This window comes from Vanacampus margaritifer, chromosome 14, assembly GCF_051991255.1.
Source record: "Vanacampus margaritifer isolate UIUO_Vmar chromosome 14, RoL_Vmar_1.0, whole genome shotgun sequence".
NCBI lineage: Eukaryota > Metazoa > Chordata > Actinopteri > Syngnathiformes > Syngnathidae > Vanacampus > Vanacampus margaritifer.
In genome coordinates, this window is record NC_135445.1 from 16,446,681 (window position 1) to 16,471,547 (window position 24,867).

The window sequence follows — 24,867 nt, forward strand, 5'->3', positions numbered from 1 at the left end:
AAAAGCAAGACAGGATTTCATCATACAGAGCAGATGCCAGGTGGTGGGCCGGGATCTTTTTGGGCAGATGTGGTTCCATTGTATTATAAGAGACTCTGGCCCACAATATTGACAGCAAATGAACCAATCAACAGCAGGGGGACAGTTCTGCGAAAGCCAGGCTGGATCAGGGGTCATGTCTGAATACGAATTTTATAAGAAGTCTTTAGAATATATTCTTGCGGCTAAAGTAAATTATATCCATTATTTTTTACACAATAGCAAACAAACAACTTGGCTTAGATGTTATTGTTAATCATACCATCCACAGTCATGGTTTCATGAAATAAAATACAACCATATCCAGAACCAACACACTCTTGATACAAGCAGAAAAAAAAAAAAACTAAAACGCAGCATTTTGAATTGTGAACAATTATGACAAACAATGATTTGTCAGTTACAGGCCCGGGTTAACAACGACCGCCATCGGTGCTACAGGGTGCTGGTGGAAACTGGACTACTGTTGGTTGAAAAAGGAGAGGAGGAAGGTGTGTTCGTAGGAAGAAAGAGAAGAAGAACACAAAGAGTCTAGGACTGAGAGTAGGGACTTTGAATGTTGGAACTATGACAAGAAAAGGTAAAGAGCTGGTTGACATGATGCAGAGGAGGAAGGTGGACATACTGTATGTTGAAGAGACCGGGTGGAAAGGGAGCAAAGCTAGAAGTTTAGAAGCAGGGTCCAAGTTATTCTATCATGGTGTTGATAGGAAGAGAAATGGAGTAGGAGTTATCGCGAAGGAGGAGTTTGTTAGGAATGTCCTGGAGGTAAAAAAGAGTGTCAGATAGAGTGATGAGTCTAAAGCTAGGAATCGAAGGTGTGATGATCAATGTTGTTAGTGGGTATGCGCCACAGGTAGGATGTGAGCTGGAGGAGAAGGACTAATTTTGGTTGGACCTTGAAGAAATGATGCAAAGCATCCCTAGAAGTGAGAAGTTGTCATTGGTGCAGACTTCAATGGACACATTGGTGCAGGAAGCAGAGGTAATGAGGAGGTGATGGCCAAGTTTGGTATCCAGGAGAGGAACGCAGAAGGACAGGTGGTGGTTGACTTTGCAAAAAGAATGGAAATGGCTGTCGTGAATACTTTCTTAGCGAAGAGGCAGGAACATAGGGTTACCTACAAGAGTGAAGGTAGGAGTTCACAAGTTGACTATATCTTGTGTAGACGGTGTAATCTAAAGAAGATCGGCGACTGCAGAGTAGTGGTAGGTGAGAGCGTATCCAGACAGCATAGGATGGTAGTGTGCAAGATGACTCTGGTGGTGAGGAAGACAAATACGGCAAAGGCAGAGGAGTTGTGGCAACTACAGAGGAATAAAGCTGATGAGCCACACAATGGAGCAATAGGAAAGAGTAGCTGAAGCTCGACTGAGGGCAGAGGTGAACATTTATGAGCAGCAGTAAGTATGGTTTCAGAGAAGTATGTTCAAGCGGTGCAGGACATGTATGAGGACTGTAAGACAGTGGTGAGGTGTGCTGTAGGTGTGACGGAGGAGTTCAAAGTGGAGGTGGGACTACATCAGGGGATCAGCTCTGAGCCCCTTCTTGTTCTCTATGGTAATGGACAGGATGACAGACGAGGTTAGACAGGAATCTCCATGGACTATGATGTTTGCTGATGACATTCTTATCTTTAGTGAGAGCAGGGAACGGGTGGAGGAGAAGCTAGAGGCGTGGAGGTTTGCCCTGGAAAGGAGGGTAATGAAGGTTAGCCGTAGCAAGACGCAGTATCTTTGTGTGAATGGGAGGTATATAAGTGGAAGAGTGAGGTTACAAGGAGAAGAGACCAAAAAGGTGGAAGAGTTTAAGTATTTAGGGTCAACAGTCCAGAGCAATGGAGAGTGTGGAAAAGAAGTGAAGAAGCGTGTGCAGGCAGGCTGGAACGGGTGGAGAAAGGTGTCAGGTTTGATGTGTGATAGAAGAGTTTCAGCTCAAATGAAAGGAAAGGTTTATAAAACTGTGGTGAGACCAGCAATGTTGTTTGGTCTGGAGACAGTACAACTGAGGAAAAGACAGGAGGCAGAGCTCGAGGTGGCAGAGATGAAGATGTTGAGGTTCTTTTTGGGAGTGACCAGGATGGATAGAATCAGGAATGAGTACATCAAAGGAACAGCACATGTTAGAGGCTTTGGAGAGAAAGTCAGAGAGGCCAGACTGAGATGGTTTGGACATGTCCAGAGGAGAGATAGTGAGTATATTAGCAGAAGGATGCTTAGTTACTAAATGCCAGGCAGGAGGTCTAGAGGAAGACCAAAGAGGAGGTTTATGGATGTAGTTAAAGAGGATGTGAAGGTAGTTGGTGTGAGAGCAGAGGATGCTGAGGATAGGGTTAGATGGAGGCAACTGATTCACTGTGGCGACCTCTGAAGGGAAAAGCCCAAAGGAAAAGAAGAATGATGTGTCAGTTACAGAGGGGGTTGCAAACATACGTAGGTGCGCGCGTGTGCGGGTTTCTGAGCTGTTTGTCAAAATGCCAGGGCTGATTTTCTTTGTGCCAGTCCAACCCTGCTGCAAGATATCTATAATTTTTACTTGCACTGTGAAGTTTTGTAATTTATTAAACAGACTGTAGGTTCTGTTTCTATGGTACTGTGCCAAAGAAAAATTGAAAGAAAGAAAGAAAGAAACGAACCAAGCCAGACAGAAAAGAGTAAATAGTTTGGTACCTCACCCATTTTTCCATTATACATAACTGGAGTGAATAATACTATCCAAAAATCATCACAAATTATTATTTTTTGTACCTAATAATTAATATTAATACTGTATTGAGAACCTTATCTGAGAATTAGCCTCAATGTTGTTGTTTTTTATTTCATTCTTCAAAAACAGATAAAAAATAAAATAAATAATTAATCTGCAGAATGCGGCAGTTGCTTTTTGAACCGATGACTAATAGTTGTTGTTTCCTCCACAAATGTATTTTAATGCATCGTCTTGCAGTGAATCAATGAATATATCACTCCAAAAGTGACCAAATGAAGCACTCATGGTCAAATCTTTTATATAACCAACACTTACATGCTTGAGTTCCAGTAAAACTTGTCTGGTGAGCTCGATTCTCTTCTTGTTGACATGTTTGATAGCCACCAGGTTGCCCTGCAATCAAGACACAGTGACAGCACACATTATTAGGTGTGAGATTTCTGCCAATTGACGACTCACAACCGCACAAATTGCCCATAAAAATGAAGAGAGGAAATCCAGGCACCCATTAAAACAAAAAACCTAAGGTCATTTTATCCAACCATATCATCTTCCAAATCAGCTTGATGGTACACTTGCTTCTAATAGAAAGGCTTAGGACCTTATTGCCATGGTAACACATCACACATGTTGTGTTAACACTAGCATCTGTATAATATTACTGTGCTACAAACTTTGTCACACAGCAAATGGATCAGACCATTCTGAGCATTTCTATTTCTTGTCAGTAACATTTCTTACAATTTGGAATTCCTCTATGTTGAATGTCCAACATTATTAGCCACTCAGCAAATTATTAATGAATGGAAGACAAGTATACTTTATAAATGGATGAGCCTTCGGTGTCTCCACTCATGTCATAAAATATATGAAGCAATAAGTCACTAGGCAACTTGGAAACTCTAAAACGCCAAAAGAACAACAGAGACTGAAATTTACAGTGCGTGAGATACATCTGCACCTTCACCAAATAAGCCTTTGTCATTCGTCTTACTTGTACAAACTTGTACAAGTACCGGTATGTTAAAACGTTGGTTTACGGCAGAGTTTGGTCCGTATGGCAAAATTTATAAGTCAGAGCATTCCACACTTTTTTACCTAATAACGATGCACGAATACTACTTTTTATCAGACAGTGTACAAGTCTAAGGCCTTGTTCAGACTGGCGGCCCAAATCCGATTTTTAGCCCATCCAGGTTGAATGTGGATGGCTCTTTTGTAGTCTGAACAGTCACAAAGCACATGAAATCCGATTTTTGCGGGACGGATTGAAACCACATGCGGTTCGCTGCCCGGTGTCATGTTTGGGTTCTGTTTTCCTTGTGTGTCTTCCTTGGTCTTGTTGTTGTTGTTGTCAAGTGTGATCCTGCCCTTCCTCGTGTGATCCAATCAGTGCCCTCAGCCACTTGTGTCTTGCCCCAGGTGTGTCTTGTTGTGTCGTTAGTGTCTGTGTATTTTGTCTGTGTATTTTGTCTGCTGTCTCCCCTCTGTGTCGGTTCATTGTCTTTCCTCTTGTCATGCTGCCTGTTTTTGCCTTGTCTTTTCCCCATGTCATGCTGCTCGTTTTTGCCTTGTTGGTCCCCCCATGCTTTGATCCCTCTTTTCGATTGAACCTCTGCCTCCTCGCCCTGTCTTCCCGCATTTGGGTCCTCAAGCTCCCCCATCTTGACACCCGGCTGTTTCCTTGCATGCTCGGCAGTCAATTGCCTTGACCGTGTTGTGCCGCAAATTGCACGCCTGCCGTAAAATGCACCCCCGCCTCCTCATACGTTGTTCAAGTTGACACTTAATTAATTAAACAAAAACAAATAATTCTCCCAAAAACGACGAAACACCCTCTTTGTTCGGACCTTGGGGAAAATGGGTATTAATGGAGATAAAATCTCTGCCAAAAAAGAAAAACACAAAATTAAAAAAAGAAAAGAAAAACTGAAAAAGATGAAAAAAAAGAGTGGGGTGGGGGTACTAATATAAGTATTCACGGGTGCCGAATTGTAAATATGCACTTAATGATGATTTGCTGTTTGTTGGTTTTGTGCTACCCGCTCCCGCGATGGGGTGCATGATTTTATCTCCATTAATCCCCGTTTTCTCCGACAACGGAACAAATGAGGGTGTATCGTCGTTTTTTGGGAGAATTAATTGTTGTTGTTTTTTTATTTGCGTAATTAAACAAGGGGCAACTCGAACGAGTATGAGGAGGCGGGGTGCATTTTACGACAGGGTGCAGTTTGCGGCACAACACCGGTCTTGCTACCCCATCAGATCTTCACATGTGCAACCGGAAATTGCGAAATAGCGCTCGGCCACAGCCATAGATAAATGGTCATCAAAAATAAATAAATAAATAAAATGAAGAAAATTAAACGCTTAAAGCGCTTGCGAGGAACAGGAAGCACGGAGCGGTAAATAGTGTCACATGACGTCAAATACTACACACGCTGGGCGCCGCCTCCGTTCAACGTCGTTGCTACAGCAACCTGTCAGATGAGTCAATAATGTGGCTCAGTCTGAACCGGGCCAGATCGGATTTGGACACTTGCTAAAAACAGTCGGGACAGTCAGCCTTAAAAATCGGATTTGAGGAGGCATCTGATTTGCCTGCAGTCTGAACGCAGCCTAAGTACTTACATTTAAGAACTCATTGATTTCAAGTACAGATAGAATGCCATTAGATCTATTAATAATAATGTGGTTTTGAACAAGGCTTTACACGATCAGGATTTTCAGCCAATCACTGATCAGCAATCAAGGGGTTTAAAAAAAACTGCTAAACGAGTACCGATGTACTTTTAAAAAATTACCCTGGACACTGGAACATTTCTTAGAAAGATTTTCTAGAAAGATGAAGAAAATGAAGAAAGTCTACCAATGTCCCAGAACAGATTGTGTTTGACATTAGCGGTTCCTCTGTATTCATTAGCAACTTCCAAGAAGCTTGACAACTATTTTTTCTTACTTCTACTTTAATGAGTCCTTATTGAGCTAGAACGCTCATTAAATGCATCAAATATACAGCTGGTAATTGCTGTTTGCTTGCTTTCGTACAGTGAATGAAATATTTAATAACCGGTGCCGTGCAGCTAAACACACAGACACACACACACACACACAATCATCGTTCTCATTATTGAGACACTTATTTGCCGTTTTTCCTTGCACCTCCTCCACGATGCACAGACACATTCACATCAGCAACAAGTTGATTGTCATGTCCAGACTGCAAGGCGCGAGTGTCGAAAGAGACAGGGAGGAGGGGAAAAAGGAAGAAAAAAAAGGAATCCTGACGCATTCTGCAGCTCACATTAAAACCAACAACCGGTACCTAAATTCGCCCACACGCTTTCTCCTCGCCAGCATTCTCGGCGAGCATGTACATGTGTAGGTGGCAAAAGAGAGAGTTGAAAATGTCAGAACTCACCAAGCCTTACCTTAAAATAGCCCGTTTTTGCAAATAGCTGATACTTTCCATGAGCAGTTATCAGGGAGCCATAGCTGGAGCCTCTCTGCGGCGAAAAAGATGAAAAATGGTGTTAGCCTTGAGTCAATTTGAGCAAAGAGGATTAAATTCTGTCCACTTTCGATTGTGTCACTTAGCAGCAAAATAAATTCATAAAAAACTTAAGTGTGTTCAAGTCTTCAAAACAGCAGCTCAAGGCCTTGTGTAAATATGTTGTCACAGAGTGAATCAGTGCATTGCGGAGGCAGTGCGTGCAGACACCGAACATCATCATTTTCACAATTGGATAGAATGCAAACACTGGGAGCACATTGGAAACTAGGATCTGGAAAAGACATAAACCTTACACTCTGCTCCAAATTATTAGGCATATGCTATTACAGCATTTTTCAAAATAGACAATGCAGTTCACGGTGAATCAAATGTTCCACTGTCTTCAGCAATTAAATTAGCTTCTAATAATGGGGACATCATTGAACTAAACCACTAAAAATAAAGTGTTGCAAGTTGTTATGCAAGCACAGCAGTTAAAAAAAAAGAAGGAATTTGTAGATATTGAGCAGAATTAGTCTTTGTACTATAAAAACATTACATGTTGTACATGTAACATAACATGATATAATCTGGATGTCCATTATCTTTAATTATCTTTTTATATCACACTTGGAGTTTTTACTGCCCAAAGTTATACAGTAGCTCTTGATAACCCTGCTGCTCCGGCCAACGTGTGTGCATGCATACGACCATGTTAATTTATAGCCTGAATCCTTTTCTTTTTTTTACTTGACTTGACATTTTATTTTTATTTTTTAACTTTTTGACTTGATCTGTAGTAATGGATAGTTTCTGCCTGCATCTTATTTGAGAATGCAAAAATTGCCTCCTGGCTGTCCTACAAGTTCTCAATAGGGTTGAGGTCAGGGGATGGTTGTGTTTTTCTCACTTTATACGATACGATACGATATACTTTTATTTTCCCCGTGGGGAACTTTTTTTTTTTGGGACTCCGTCCAGCTGCATCCTCTGCTCTCACACCAACTACCTTTATGTCCTCTTTAACTACATCCATAAACCTCCTCTTTGGTCTTCCTCTAGACCTTCTGCCTGGCATTTGGAAACTCAGCAACCTCCACACCTCTAGCTTCTCTTCCACCTGTTCCCTGCTCTCACTACAGATCACAATGTCATCTGCAAACATCATAGTCCATGGCGATTCCTGTCTTACCTCGTCTGTCATCCTGTCCATTACCATAGAGAACAAGAGGGGGCTCAGAGCTGATCCCTGATGGAGTCCCACCTCCACTTTGAACTCCTCCGTCACACCTACAGCACACCTCACCACTGTCTTACAGTCCTCATACATGTCCTGCACCACTTGAACATGCTTCTCTGCCACTCCAGACTTCTTCATACAAAACCACAGTTCCTCTCTGGGCACCCTGTCATAAACTTTCTCCAGATCTACAAAGACACAATGCAGCTCCTTCTGACCTTCTCTCTACTTCTCTATCATCATCATCCAAAAGCAAACTATTGTATTTTTGTACATGAAAGCAGTGGCAAAGAAATAGGCTTGGCTAGTCATTTTTATTTTAAATGTATTGTCTATAGAAGTCTAATTAGCTAACACTTAATATTGAGGCACTTGCTAAAGCACGCACACATTGTGAATCAAGTCAATGTGTGGAGGCACTCAGACATGTTGCGTTCCACTTCACCTGGCCATTAGTCTGGATCTTAAACGTAGCTGGCCAAAACATGTCTAATTAAAATTAAACTGCACTAATAAACTAACCACCAGAGGGTGCTGTAATGCACAAATAGGAATCAACCTGGCCTTTGCTGTTATCGTTTCATCCCTATTTAACGATGCATTGTTTTGCATAACATTTTTTTTAAATCCAACGGCAGAAAATGGTCTGTTTGGATCAACACATATTATGAGTGCATTTAGAGGTCATTTTGGCTACATCAGACCAAACAGCCTACCATCTCCCTCCCCATTATTCAAACCAAAAACATTACTTTGCCACCTCCTTGTTAACATCACACAACCTTAACACAACTTTATTTCATTCTCTCACAAACATAATTTAACATTATGGGGACTTTTTTATGTCCAGTCCATTCCATTCTCAAGGCAGTGCAGCGTCCTTTCCCCCCAAAGTACATCACAATTGTGATGCTCATGCTGGAACATCATCCTCGAGTCACATTCTTTTATCAGACTCTCCCGGCAAGCTAATAGCAGTGATGAAAACTTTCCCAGAAAAGCTAAATTCAAATGTTTACATAATTCAAATATATATACATAATAATACACTGTGTAATCCTGGGATTGAAGGACAAAAAAAATGGAAAAAGATGTTTCTCACAAACATTTGTGAGCCGAGGCTCAACCCGCATGCATGAGCACTCAAACAAGAGAACCTGACACTCGACAAGGTATTCTAAATATAGGGACGATAGCCAGGCAAAAGCTTATTTTAACGATCACTTCATATGTTCTTGCCACCACAAACCCAGCCACCTTCAATAAACCACTGGCAAAGCAACTTGGAATGTGTTAACAAAAGATTTGGACTCTTTCGGTGCTGCTGCTGCATGCCGCTGCTTGCTTTTCTGTGCCGATCGCAAAACATTGAGCGTGTCATATGATCATTTTGGGATTCCTGTCTGAGAACAGACAGACAATAAGTCTGGTGTAAAAGGAAGCAATTGGATGTTGTGTTATCTAGAAGCTGGCAGAAGAGCAACTTGTTAATTGCACAGGAGAGGCTAAGCCAGCGACATTGCCAGGGAAGGCAATATAAAGAAAAGAATTAAGATGACATTTTCAGGCCTGCCAGCTTTAATATGAGCTCACGTGGGTGTAGCACTGCCTGTCTGCCTCACAACAATTTCAGCGCTTTGGAACTTTATGCTTCTTTAACCTCATACGGACAAATTGTATTCATTTGTAATTGGAAAGAAATCATGTAGTGAAATATGAGGCGGTCATTTACCTGCGAAAGCGTGAGACGACTGCCGGCTCGTTTGTGGTATTTATTGGGGCTCTCAAACTGGAGGTCCTCCCAGCGAATCCTCCACAGCATTCCAGCCAGCTCTTTCTCCAACTTGAGTTTCCTACAAATGGGAGAAAGTGCAAAAGCGGTAAAATCGGTTTTGTTGTAAAATTGAGAAAAAAATAAAAACTTTACTGCATCCTTTATTGCGTAGTTACAATTGCGGCAATTCATCTTATAAGAAGCAAAAGCAATAGACTGTGTCACAAATACTCGCAAAGGTTCACCAGAGGTCAAGGTAAGTTAGAAGGCCAGCTGTATAACATGACACAATACATTTAAATCAAGGATACGCAAATACTTTTTTTTTATACGATATTCTCGCAATTTACAGTGTTGTGAAATTCAAAGCGTATGTACTACTCCAATTTTTTTTTGCATTGTTTCACATTTAAATTCAAATTGAATTAAATGTAAATATCATACTAAATAACCCAAGTAAATATAAAATGGTGTTTTTATTTATTTATTCATTTTTCAGACCTACACCAGTACGAATACTCAACTGAGTAGTCAACGAAACCAATACCAGTAAGTACTGATGCTGCTTGTACTTTGGATTATTAAAATCCCCCCCTACCCAACAATGACAGATCATTTTAAAGAAAGACTAATATATCCCAATATAGCATGTTCCACCTTAAAATTGTATGAAATTTAAGGGCAATTTTCCATTCTTCAAATTCGTAATTTCTAGTTCCTAACCGTCAAGTGGCCACAAGAGAGCAGCTGATACCAGTATTGGCGAGTATCAATACCTTGAAATAAGGCTGGGTATCTGTACTTGCCCAATCCTATTAGTTGAGGGGCGAAAAAAAACTATTCAAAGCTACCGGCCCTGTGTGGAAAAAGTACTTGCCCCCTTTGTTAAATCATTAATAAATTGGCTAATCACTTTTTTTAATTTTATTTTTTATTTTTTGGAAAGCTAAGTTCATTTCCACTGACCGCACCCAAGCCTGTTTACCTCCAGACCTGTTTAGTCAAGACCTAAATGGAACCAAATGAAGTCAGCCAAAAAAATATATAAAAATGCCACAATCAATTAAAACAATTAATAAATAATTGAATGTTGTAGTTGTAACTAATAAATAATGCATTTCTGACAAAATAAGTGAAACTGTATAATTTCCCGCAACATTGTTAAGGCATGGGTGAGTACCGATACCAGGTATTGTATTGGACTCAGCCTTATTTTAAGCTGTCGGTAATTGTGGCCGTTTTACGATCAAGAAGTAGAAATTAGAAGAATAGAAAATTAACATTAATTTCATGCATTTTTTAAGAAAAATAGATTGGGAAATATTCGTTTTTCTTTAAAAATATCTGTCATTGATTTTTTTGGGGGGAAATGTATCGAAAGTACTAGTGGTATCCATACTTGGTATCTGTATCGGTGACTACTCAAGATTTGAGTACTCGTACTGGTATTGGTCTGAAAAAAAGTGGGATAAAAAATTCCTAGTATTGATGGTCTCTCACGGTCAGTGATTCTCAATCAGTGTGCTGTGACACATTTGTGTACCGCTGGAAATTATCCTATTTTTTAATTAAAAAAATAATAACAATAATAATTTTTTGTTGGTTTATCGATGCCAACCACATATAGTAACAGGCAAAACAAACACGTTCTTCCACTAGATGACAGAATGTACATTATTAACTTGTATATACACTTTTTGTGGATCGTTTTGCTAATTGGTGTGCCGTGAGATTTTTTTCTGATGTGAAATATGTGCATTAGCTCAATACAGATTGACAAACACTACCCGAGGGTGCCTTAACACACTGGTTAGGAATCATAGGTACATGATGTATAGTTCTATTAGGCCTCTTGTCAAGCCTGTTTGTATGTTCAATCATGAGGTGGGTGGAGGACAAATGGCTCCTTGGTGTCATTTGTAAAAAGAATTAGCATAGTAGATTTAAAAAAAAAAAAGGCCACTTTCGCCAATTTACTTGTTCTTGTAAGAACTAATTCCAATTGTCAGTTACAGACTTAGTTAACACAGTGTTCTTTACTTGCTATGATATATATATATATATATATATATATATACATATATATATATATATATATATATATATATATATATATATATATATATAGAGACAAAAAGATTAAGTGTAAATGTTTAATCACCTCATTTTCTTTCATATACAGTACACAACAAACTAATTGATTATATAATAGGAAATCATGAATAATTAATATCAATTAATCAATATTAATTAATTCATAATTATTTGTTTAATATCGTGCAAATTACTGTATTAACAAGAAAATGCTTGCAATATCTCAACGTTTTGATTTATTACATCTGTTAATTTCAAATTTTGCCACAGATTTTAGCAAGCATCATGGAAGTCGACATGCTGGATTTGCTTTTGCGGGCCACTTAAAAAGACGTGCCAGGCCAGATCTCGCCCCCGGGCCTCGAGTTTGACACCTGTGGTGAAGAGCCATCTTAACTGTAATCAGTTTAAAAGAGGTATGAAAAAAATGGATGGATCCAGTGGTTAACTTATTTTTGCACTTTTGTTTTTGTTTTACCATATAGTGATTAAACTCTAAATGTTGCCCAAAAAATGCATGAAAATCTAATAATGTTTTCATAGTTTGACTCTGGAATGAGTTAATACAAATGCAATTATTATCTATGAGAATAATAAATCACTATAATCAAATAAGTCTTTGGCTGTGGGAGTTTGGCCAATATGTTAAAGAAACAAAAGTAACAAGATGTATTAATTCTTGAGAATTGTGACAGGTCTGAGTTATTTTCGAGCATCAGTCTGGCAACCGTGGAATTCCACAGAGGGGAAGCAGCTTTCCAGCGATTAGTCCAAAGCCTTTCAGTTTCTTTTTTTTTCTTTTTTATACGTGTGTCTGTTTGTGTTTCGACAGACGCGAGAAAAATCCTTTTCACTCAAAAAATGACAAACGAGCAAGGCTCACGCATTCCGACACCGTCTAAAAGGTGTAAAACACTTCCAGATGGCTGCAGGAAATTATTGCAGCGCTTGCATATTGTGTTCTAGCCTCTCTTCAACCTCTCGTTTTTCCCCCCCGTTACTTATTCCTCATGTTAGACTGTGTCGAAAACATCACTTCTCTGATGCTTGTTTGTGTCTGCAAATACTGCAGACGCTGCTTGCGTCCATTTTGAGGACAGGAAACACCATCAAACCAGCGGTGATCCCCTCGCCCCATCCACCACTTACAAAAAAATATATTTTTCTATTGAAAGAGCCTCGTTCAGAGACCTCTGGCAGCCCGAGTAGCAAAGTGTGGGGCTCCACAGTGGGCCTATTGTTTCATAAGTCCCATATGTGAATACCTCTGCTGGACCAGCCCCTCCATTAAAACATCAGAGCCGGGAGCAGCTCTGCTTAACATCCCCTAACACTGCTGCTGCACACACTCCAAAATCAAATGAGAGAGTCCGAGTGGCCACCTGGCTAAACCTGCGGACAGTCCCTCCTTCCAAAATTGTCTTAAAAACTTGTATGTTATTGGACCATTGACAGATAAGTTTGTCCAATGATGCCCCTTTTATGACTCATCATGTGGTTTGACCAAAAAGAAGTAACCAATTTTGGACTTTTATTTTGAAATCCATTTCAAGACAGAAGTTTGTACCATTCACAAGAGTAAAGAACTCATGGGAGCCGCTATCTCACAACCATGTCAAAAATGTACCCTTTTAACAACTGATATGTAGTGATCATATTTGGACATCGTGTGACCTGAAAATAATTATTACCGTAATAGTAATTTTGTCATTTTCATTTTACTTGTGTGGCTACTAGTTAGCTTGTTTTGTTAGATGGCTAATTGTTAGCCTCTTAACTTCAAATTGAAAATATTAAGTGTTGCAACCAGCTTTCCATGTTAGATGTATGTCCTATATTGTAAACAAAACAAAAAAAGATTACCGAGATAGTAATTTTGTCATTTTCATTTTACTTGTGTGGCTACTAGTTAGCTTGTTTTGTTAGATGGCTAATTGCTAACCTCATAACTTCAAATTAAAATATTATGTGTTGCAACCAGCTTTCCGTGTTAGATGTATGTCCTATATTATAGATGTCCTACATTGTGGATAATATTAAAATTGTAGATAATAGTCAATAATAATAGAGAATAAATATTGTATGCGTTCCTCTCTTCCCAAGGCATTCATCTATTTTCATTACCTGTTTCATGTCAATCTACGTGAAATATTCGTAACACAAAGCACCACAGGAAAGAAACATTTTAATTCAGATGGGTTGTTTTTATTAAACTGATCAATTCAAAAATAAAAATGTCACTGTTGCATATATATCATTTCCATAATACACGTTCATCAACAATTACCCATTTACCAAAGTAGCCAAAATACACTTTTATATAGTTCACAGTATAGGGAATTCTATTTTTGCTATTATTCCATATGGGCAGTCAAAATCCCTAAATTGCATGACCCCAGCAATTAGACATATCTGAGTATAAAATCTTTTTTGTTACATTCACGAAAATACAAACAGCAGCATTGAATACATAACAGACATAAATGATTCTATATATTGTATTCTTTTTCATTAATGTGAAATAAATATTCATTATAAAAAACTCTGGCTTATACAGGCTGATTAGCCAAGAATTCAAATAAAGCATTTTAGTGGTGATTTGTAGCTCAAGTAGTGAAGACAGCAGTTTGTTGGTCTTGCATGATGGTGGTATCCTCTTTGCCCATCAGCAAAGCTCCACTGGTGTCTGCAAAAACACAAAGCCACTTGTTAGCATTCGTCATTAGGGTCTTGAAATTCCCTTGACATGAAAAGCTTTCTGATTATTGTCTCAAGGACAAGCACTGAGTGGTCACTAAAACGCTCCTTTGTCAGAAATAGCTTTCAGTATATGATTTGCCGTACTGTGCAAAAGTCTTAAGCGACCACAAGTTTCTTTGTTTTACTGACCTTTTTCAATACAGCCATTTTAAAGCAGTAAAATAATAGGATGGGTACAGACTGATGTAATAGGTTTCCAGTTCATTGAGAAATGCAGCTTCCTGCCTATTTTTTATGCTTGCATTTGCATAAAAATAACATCTCATTATTGTGGGATTGCTGAAGTATTCCCACATATGTTATTGTGATTTTCATTCTCCACAATTTTTGCCGTGTAACAACTCCCACATTGTACTTCCGATTTACACTGTTCAAATTCAACTTGCTTCAAAAATTCACGATTCCCGGGGTGTATATGGTCTGATTCCACATTACTTACAGCATTCGCACAAGTTAAATATCAACTTTTCCCCATTCATTTTCAATTGGACAGACAACTAGCTTATTATCATCATTACCAGGTGTCTAATACTGCTCGGCGGCACAGTTGGTAAAAGTCCAGTAAGGAGGAGGTCATAATTTATCTCTCAATTTACTTCATAAGCATTCCACATGCATTCAAATCTTAGCATTCGGCTTTCAACATTCCCACGCAATTTCTCCAGAAATTGCACTTAGTCTAGTCTAGTCTCATTTTTCATTGTTTAAACAACAGCTGTATTAGTGACCCAAGCGTTCGCCAGTCGTGCCGTGCGGTGCTTGGGCCCAGTTACCCTTCCTCTCATTCTTACACGGTTATCTGTGCTTCGTGAGGACACTTCGTGACTTTATAACTAGGGATAGGAACATCACACGTTTTATTCCTCGTGTCTGTACAGAAAACCCCTTGGTTCTTCTCATGAATGTTAATATTTGTGTGCCCTTGCATGTGTGCACCATTCTCAGACCCACCTCAAATAATTTTGCCATTGTAATGGAGCACAGATTGCTCATACTAGTCAAGCAAAAGAGACTTTAGGTGCCAAGTGTGCCTGTATGAATCCCTAACACTTTTGCACAGTACACTACTACAGTGTGTATTAGTTGTGGGAGTGTAAAACTTTCGGTTCGAACCAAAAATTAAATACAGAATTACAAATATTACAAAAATAGATATGTTATAATCAAGTTTAATGATTCCAATTAAAAGCATTCCAAAAGTAGACATTTCACAACATTTACCGGCCAATAGTCCAGGTCAACTAGTTCATGAGGAATCGGCCTGGTGCTTGTTGAACTGTGTGCTGGAAAAAGAAACAGAAAGGGTGAATGTTAGTTTTGCTTCCCCCCAAAGTAAAGTACACAATGTGCATCAAATAATCTGGTAGAAGTTTGATATTGAACTTAATCAACTCAGATGCTGATTGAGAAGACTTACCTGAGGTGGAAAGATGCTCCTTCGTCTTTCTTCCACCATTCCTCTGATCAAAATCCATTCTGATTGGCTGGTGATTAACACTTATTAGTGTTAATAGTCAGTAGTGCAACCATGATCAAATCCATAGTGTTATTAATATGTTATTACATATGATATAGGGTATAAAGTATTGTATGTCTTCAAAAGCAATCAAATGCATTTCCATTCATATGAAGCACATTTTGTTTGATTTTATAAACCCTAGTTGCTTAATTGTTTAAGACAAACATGATTAAAATGTATAACATGAAACTTTGTTTAGGGTTAATTTCATGAGACAATCTACAGTGGAATGTGAGTTGGTTTTCCCCTTGAGAGATTATACCAGTGATTTAAAAAATAAAAATAAATACCTGTAGCGTATACAGACGCTCCCCTACTTACGAACATTCGAGTTACGAACAACGGTACATACGAACATGTCTGCGCGTGTGTCTTCCTAAGTGTTCTTCCATTAAGTGTCTCTCGCTCTCTCTCTAACATACAGTACTGTACGTATTCACTCCATTTTATTAAAAGTTTTTTTCAGTACAAACCAATGCAGGTTACTTGTACAAGCCTTAAACATACTTATATAAACCTTAAATATACTTATATAGGCTTTAAACATAAATTATAATACAAATATAGCACTGAAGCAACTTACGAACGAATTCACCTTACGAACGATCGCTCGGAACGTAACTCGTTCGTAAGTTGGGGAGCGTCTGTATATCTCTGGAATCATTGTAGCGCAAGCTTAATTTTACTTTTTTATTTTATTTACTTTAGTCAATGTAAGAAATTGATTTGACATCCACATGAAAAAGTGTCAAACTTGTGTCAGCCGTTTTTAATTTTAACAGCAAAATTGGATCAATTCTGGACACAGATGCCCCTCTAGGAAAAGAGCAACCAAAAACACGTAAAACTCAAACCCTCCTTGGAATGAAGAAAATCTTTTTTTAAATTAAAGAGAAAACGCTACAGAGCCGAGATGAAATGGAGGAAAACAAACATGACAATTAAATATCAAATCTCATCAAACTGTCGTGAAAACATGAAGAATCTTATTGGCTCTCATTTAAGTTTTATAAACCAGATAAGACACATAACAGCGATTGTATTTTATCGTCTTAAAAACATTGCAAATGTGTGGGTCTTTCGCTCCAGAACTAATACTGAAACAATAATCCACACTTATATTGCCTACAGAATTGACAAAAAAAAAACTACTGTACAGCGCTTTGAGCTGAGCACTTTGAGTAAATTAAGTTCTTATTGATTTGATTGAAGCATTCCCACATATGTTATTGTGATTTTTATCCTCCACACTTTTTTGCAATGAAACAACTCCCACATAATATTTCTGATTTACACCATTCAAATGTCAAGTTCCTTCAAAAATTCACGTTTCCCGGGGTATACATTGTCTGACTTCACATTCCTTACAGCATTCGCACAATTTAACGTTAAATATGAACTTTTTCCCATTCATTTTCAATGGGACAGACATTGAAATTTTTCTAAGTCCCACTTTCCACGCCCACTTATATACTGTACATACAACTTATCATCATTACCACCGGCCTGGTACTGCTCATTGGTGCATTTGGTAAAGTGCATTGTCCAGTAACCAGGAGGTCGCAGGTTCGAATTCCACCTCCGACTATACTTTGCAAATATATATCCATGACCATTATGCTAGGTGATATTCATGTATACCAACTAACTATCATAATAGGAAATGGATTATCATTTTACTGGAATCATTAAATGCTTAAATGCTGATTAAACACTTTTCAAAATAAATACACAATTAATCATGACTGATTAGAGCAACCTGGGTTCGAACCCCGCTTGGACCACATTTTAGTACTTTAGTAACATATCTTTTAATTTACTTCATAAGCACATGCATTCAAATCTTAGCATTCAGCTTTTCAGCAATCCCACGCAATTTCTGTAGAAATTGCACTTTGTCTAGTTGAATATTATGATTGACTTCACTCGCTGTCGGAGGCTAGTGAAGCCACTCCTGGCCAAAAACAAAGATCATAATGATTAGGGGTGGGAATCTTTGACTGTCTCATGATTTGATTTGATTTGAGTCAGATTTTTGGGTCGGTGATTCGATTCCAAATCAATTTTCGATTCAGAACGATTTTTGATTCAAAATGATTTGATTGACAATGATTTCTGCTTCAATTTAAAGATGTGCAAAGAATCGTCATGGTCTACTCCAGCCTGACTCGTTAATGCTAATTAGCATGCTATTCGCGGCACTTTTATCATTGAAAAAACTCCCATGCATACAAAACGCTTCAGGAATGTATACAGAGAACATTACTCACCGGCATATGCTCTTCCTATGCTGCAATTTTTTTTTATTTTATTGTAATAACTTGATCGTGACTTTCCTTCTATTCTCTAATGTGGCTACAACTTAAGTGTATCAGAATGCGCAGAACCACACTGACCCTAAGTGGCCAACTTGGGCACAAAATGAACAGCGTTCACAATGAAGGCACACACAAACAAGAACAAGACAGTATAAAATAATTTAAATAAAATCGACTTTGTGACATTTAAAATCGATTCTGAATCGTACTAAATGAGAATCGTGATTATTATGAGAATCGATTTTTGGGCACACCCCTAATAATGATCAAGTTTCACTAAAATGTATGGCAGAGCTCTATATCAAATGCCTAATGAATGATTCAAACAATGATCAACAATCCCGTTTCCACCAATCAGTACAACGGCATTGAATTTAGTATGGTAAACAATGATTTGGGCCCCGTCCACACGAAAGCCAGTTTCAATGTATCCTCACAAGTTTCTTACCGTTTAAGCCGTTCGTCCACATGACGGCGCAGTTTCGGAGCTTGAAACCGATCACTTTTGAAACCGGGATCCAGAGTGGAAAGATTTCAAAACGCACCTCGTACGCGTCCGTCTGGACACCATATGCAGGATACTCCTCCAGCGATGACGTAATGGTCGCAGCTTGATGACGACGCATTGTCAGCAGATTGATGGCATATGCGGCAATTCTTGCGTGACTGCGTGCGAACCGTCAGTCGGTCAACAACAATGGCGGATAGCCGTGTCGTAGTCGTTTTGCGCAGCCTCCTACGCTTGCTTATGCTTTTGCAACAAAATATTTTGCTTCTTTATTCCCACATTCAACAAGTGGTGTTGTACTTGAATCACCCGCCATTGTCACTTCTCCTGTTTTCGTCTTTTTGATGTTGTTTTGATACATACAAAACCATGTTTGTTCTGTGGATTGCAATAAAGTTGGAGAAAATAAAAGTGTTTGTCTTCTTCTACGCTTTCCGTCAACTCCCTGTGGCTGCGCTACAGCGCCACTCCAGACTTGGCATATACATTACAGCCGTTAAACGTCCTCAGCGTCTTCTTTTGGACACACGCAAGTCTTGAAATGCGTCTGTGTGTACGAGATTTGTTTGAGGAACGAAGCCGGCTTTACTTCCAACTGGACGGGGCCTTGGTGTCAAGGTTGGATAATCAAGGTCCAGAAAGGGAAAACCCTGCCACAGATTGGCTTTAGCCACAGGTGCTACTAATCAACTGGCAGCTAAACAAGCTCATCTCCACCTGTTGAGTAGACGCACCTATGGCTAAAGCCAAACTATTTCTGGGTTTTTATTTCCTGGACCTGCATTCCCCAAACATGCTTGGTGTATAGTCCAAATAAAGTTCATGACAACATAGTGGAAACAAACCAATAAATTCAACAAGGCAGAGAACAGACAAAGAAAGACCAGAAAAGAGGAGGACATTGAGTAGTATGTGTTCTTTCCTCATAACACATTGGGAATTACAAGAAGATGAGCTTTGTTTGGAAAAGGAATGTTTTGGATTCTTCCCATTCAAATCGTATTGTTGCACAGAACTGCCAATTCTCTGCTGAGCAATTAAAGCCATCTGCAGACCGCCGCATGTGGCCAGACCCAACTTGGACTGGATCATCGCCAAAAAAATGGTCACTCACACCTGTAAATTGAGCGATTTGATTTATGGGCACCCTGAGGAGTTAAAAGGTGAGCTTGTATAGCAGGGGTTACCAACTCTGGTCCTTGGTGACCCCTATCCAGCATGTTTTAAACCCTGTCCACACAAAAGGCAGTTTTAATATATCCTCACAAGTTTTTTACCGTTCTGGTCGTTCGTCCACACGATGACGCGGTTTCGGAGCCTGAAACCGATCACTTTTGAAACCGGGCTCCAGAGTGGAAAGATTTCAAAACGCGCCCCGTACGCAACCGTCTGGACACCATATGCAGGATACTCCTCCAGTGATGACGTAATGGTCGCAGCTCGATGACGACGCATTGTCAGCAGATTGATGATGTATGCAGCAATTCTCGCGTGACTGCGCGCAAACCATCAGTCTGTCAACAGCAATGGCAGATAGCCATGTCGTAGTCGTTGTGCGCAGCAAAATATTTAGCTTTTTTATTCCCACGTTCAACAAGCGGTGTTGAACTTGAATCATTCGCCATTGTCACTTCTCCTGTGTTCGTCTTTTTCATGTTGTTTTCATACATGCAAAGCAATGTTTGTTCTGTAGATTGCAATAAAGTTTAAAAAAAAATCTCCGTCTTCTTTGCTGATTCTTCTTCTACGCTTTCTGTTAACTCATAGCTTGCCACTACGATAACCCTAACCCTAACCCCCCCCATGCTGGTCAACATAACATCATCACAGCGTTTCAATACAGAACGGAATGTGTCAAAATAAGTCAGTTAGCATGATCAACAAGTTTTACCTTTGCATTACGAGGTATATTGTCCCCCCAGTGTGAGCGTAACATCTCGTCCCAGAGACCGCCAGCGACGAGCATTTAAATCAGCTCGGGTGTAAGGAGGAGAGACGGTTAGACACCGGCATTGACTACATAATGATATAGGTCGTGCGCTGTGAATTTCGGCAACGTCGGCGATTTGATTAACTTGGTAAAAACAGCTGGCAACAGAAGGTAAGGGTTTTCAAACTAGCGATCTCCAACTTCAGTAAATATCGCGCTCTATGAGTCCCGACTAAATGTGCAACTTCAACTGACAGGCGAACTTCGGTTGAAGTAGTAGATTTGATTGCTCGATGGGCAATAATAACTTATAATTTGTAAAATAACAGTCGCTAAATCACTAAGTCATGATCACGTGACGTCGGTGCAAATGGTCAATATTGCACCACAACCTCCATACAGTAGTCAACTTTTTTTTCCATTTGAGTTCCAGTCACCACCAGACTTCGAGTCATGAGAAAAAAATAAAAACAGTCACAATGAAGCACACTTACTACTACACAGTATAACTATAAGCACCATGACCATGCTATTAACGACCATGACGTCATGTTATAATGCAAGAAAATACCAAGACAGATGGTCTTGTCACAAGAATCAATTAACGTTACTGTCTCTGGAGGAAGAGAACCAGCCGAGATTAGAGAATGAGGAAACTCTAACGGTGTTTACAAGGAAACAAACCAAGAAACTACTAATAAGTGCAAGACACTCACCTATCATTTATGTATTATTTATATATTGCAAGCCTAATATATGCTTACATACTAGATCTTCTGTTCTTTTTTTATATATGCCCTATCCATGTGTCTTCACTTTACTTCAACATCAGTCCTCATATATAATTTCTTCTTTTAGCCCATTCTAAAAATGACTATCTTTAGGTTTCTGATTGGCGAAAATGTTTTTTTTTCTTTCCCAGTTTACACGGGTTTAATGCCACCTTTTATGTTATGTCAACAAAGACAGTCATTGTGGAACAAGCGTATCATGTGTGATGCTGATAGTAAGTATAAACAAAAATATCTCAACAGCATTTGACCCCAAATGTACATCTTTTCTGCTGTCACATGGCTAACATTGGTAGTGTAAGCAAGCAATAACCAGAAATGAGTCAAAATTAGTCAAATAAAATGTGGCAAAAGCCCGGCACCATTTCAGTCGCTCCCTTCTCCCGTAAAATCCTGACTATAGGAAAAACATGGCAGGGAAGGCTTAATCCTGCTGCTTTATAACAACTATAATGTAAATTTACAAGAGGAAAAATGAATAACTGCAGTGGCAGATTATGTTACTCATTACAACAAGACCTCAAGACAAAACTGTGTAGACATAGTTTAGAGTTTAAAAGCCAAATTATTTTGATAACCCGCAAACACATGAGCAAACAAATTTTTCACACATTCATCAGCCTGAGTGTGTGAATCCCTAAACTGTGTGACATAATCTGAAGCAAATAGCAAACATAGTCAATAGACTTAATGATCATTAAGTGAGAAGTGTGTTTGGGTCCAGTGTAAACGCACCTACCCACTTTTTTTAAGTTCATCACCTGCTCAGCTGTTTCTGTGGCAACAATTGTGAAAATACCACACAGGAACTCATTGCCACATCACCCATGAATCCCTTCTCAATGGCATATCGCTTTGTCATCCCACATAAATAACCTTTATATTTCTAAGAGCAGCGTAGACAGACTGCGTCAGCACGATGCTTTCAAACTCACCTGTAAATGAGGAAACTGGAGATTCCAAAAATGATGAGCGCCAAACCAGATCCCACAGCTACGATTCCCAGAACTGGCAGCTGACCTGGAAACAGGAGAAGGATTCCACGCTCAGTTGTCTCTCATATGTTCAACAGATGTCCACATTCATATTTTTGAAAAGGAAAAAAAACACAGCTGTCACATGCACAAACACAGCTGCATAACCTAAGATTGTTACAATATAATTAAAAGGCACACTTCACTTAATGTAAAATATACATAATAATGTCATAATCTAAGAATTCAAAGACTCAAATTCAAACAAAAAGATCAAATTCACAGATTTTTTTTTAAAAATATATATTTTTGGGTGGTGGGGTGTGCATTTATGTTTGGAGAATTGGACATAAACGAGTTTCATTAGTTTCAATGCATCCTGATTTGGCTTTACATGATTCAGATTTTTCGGCTGATCACCGATCAGCAATCAAGGAATTAGAAAAACTGATAACCGAACACCCATTTGATCAGAAGATGGAGAAAACATATATATATTTTAAACTTTTATATTTACTATACAGTCGACTGCCGGACTGGCCCGCCCCACAAATAGAGAAAACCCACATGTAAATAAATGGGCAAATGAAATGCATGGGGGAAAAAAATAATAATAATAAAATTAAAATAAAATAAAAAGTAAAGCCAAAAAACACTGATAAACATTAAATATAACATGTAATGTGCCATTCAATGACCTTATTGAGCAATCGGGCAAATTAAGACATTACAGCCTAGCACTGATTTTGGACAAAATGCAATATATCGTTCGATCCCGATCTAAAAAGTCAACTTTGTATTTTCAATGAAGTGGTTGCAAGTGTGTTTCTCCTCAAAAATGGCTTATCAAAACACCAGGGCCCGTAAGACAATTGGTCCTCAAAACCGAATTCCTAGGAACTGAACTGGTCCTTTAGGAAAACACTAGGTCAGGGAGCTGCACACAGCTGACTCAACTGATCAGCTAATCAGCAAGCTCTGTAGAAGCCTGATAATGATCTTGTTTATCAATCGGGTGTGTTGATGGAGGGAGACATGGAAAACAGGCAGGACAGTGGCTCTCGAGGACCAGGGTTCCCTACCCCTGCCCTCGGTGGTCAACTGGTCCAGGTAAGGATTCAAAGAATTTGTTTATTCATTTTTACAAACTTGTTAGTTGTTATATTTGTTTAAAAAAATATGGGAAAATTGTATATTGCGAATAAATAAATATGGTTTTTTACTTTGTAGGATAGCAGATACTCCCCATATACATCACGCTAATGTATTTTGGCTTTACTACCATCAGGAAGGAGTTTGGCCTTTTTAAAAAAAAAAAAAGCCAAGTCTAATAAATACCTGAGATATTTTGTACCATCATCTGCTAAGCATTTAAATCAATGATGAGATTGCACTCCAGATATCATGTAGACAATAATGTGTAAACATGTTTTTGTTTTGTTTTATTTGTCATCTGTTTGATTGTGTTGCCCTGTTGCAAACCAAACTGCACCATTGGGACAATAAAGACTTCTTGTTGTTCTACACTAAAACACTGTTGCATACAATTGAAGCATACAAATGATATGGTTGCACCATGTAATATACTGTGGGGATTCATGTTGCATAAGTGATGATGACATATTAGAATGTCATCAAGGGACTTCATATTATTGTTTTAATTCGTAAATTTGTTAAGGTGAAGATGACGAATGGCTTTTGTCATACCATCATTGCAGGAAGGGTCATCTGTGGAAAACACACAGGGCGGGTTATCCAGCGGTGGGCCCCCACTGGGCCAGTGGATCTTCTCTGTTTGGGACCAAATGATCTCTTTCATGGTTCCATTGTAGTATGCAACCAGCTGCACAAACAAAATGAAAGAATCATTTTATTCCATTGATTTTTTTAACAGATGGCGAGGAACCAAAATAACCACTATGTTCATAACAAGATATTAAAAAATATGAATTTGATCATTTTCCACACCGCTTTTCCTGTTAAGGGTCACAGGAAACCTGGAGCCGAGCCCTGTTGACATGAGCGAGGCGAGGGATTGACACATACAGACAACCATTCACACTCACATTCACAGTTAAAACCAATTGGAGGTTTTCAAGGAACTTTATAAGCATGTTTTTGGACTGTGGGAGGAACTGAATTACCCCAAAGAAATAATGGCTGCGTTCAGACTGCAGGCATATCTGACTCCAATCGGATTCCTCTTCAAATCCATTCAAATGTTTTTGAGTGTCCAAATCCGATCTGGCCCTGTTCTGACTGAGCCACATTATTGACCCATCTGACTGTAGCAACGACGTCGAATGGACGCGCCGCCCAACGGCTACGTACTTTCCGTTCTTCACAATCCCCATTTTTAATAAATGTACCTGTAATCTGATTACATTGTATTTTTCTCAAAGCAGTAAAAAAAAAAAAAAAAACATTTATTTTCTGAATATGTAACGGCGGTACATGTATTCCGTTACTCCCCAAGCCTGGGTATCGGTACGTGACATCTGTGACCACATAAGAGTTGAGTATTCGTGCTTGTATCAGTCTGGGAAAAAAGGTAGCATTGAACACCCCTAAAATTAACATTCATTGTGACTATGTGAGATTATTAACAAAGCGCCTACTTTGCGTATAAAATATGCTTCAATTGAGTTCCATCATTGTGATAATCAATCTAGTGGTCACCATTCACTCAAAACAGGATCTTTTTATTTATTTATTAA

At 38.9% G+C, this 24,867-nt stretch overlaps 1 protein-coding gene across 1 annotated transcript in view; it reads right to left on the reverse strand.

Annotated features, from left to right (window-relative positions):
* npr2 (natriuretic peptide receptor 2) overlaps positions 1-24,867 on the reverse strand; it is a 66,163-nt gene that overhangs the window by 25,498 nt on the left and 15,798 nt on the right. The window contains exons 6-10 of the mRNA XM_077585702.1: positions 23,858-23,993; positions 22,112-22,196; positions 9,215-9,335; positions 6,181-6,255; positions 3,065-3,142 (exon numbers count right to left, since the gene is read on the reverse strand). Coding sequence (XP_077441828.1) covers positions 3,065-3,142; positions 6,181-6,255; positions 9,215-9,335; positions 22,112-22,196; positions 23,858-23,993 — 495 coding nt within the window. The remainder of the gene's footprint in view (positions 1-3,064; positions 3,143-6,180; positions 6,256-9,214; positions 9,336-22,111; positions 22,197-23,857; positions 23,994-24,867) is intronic.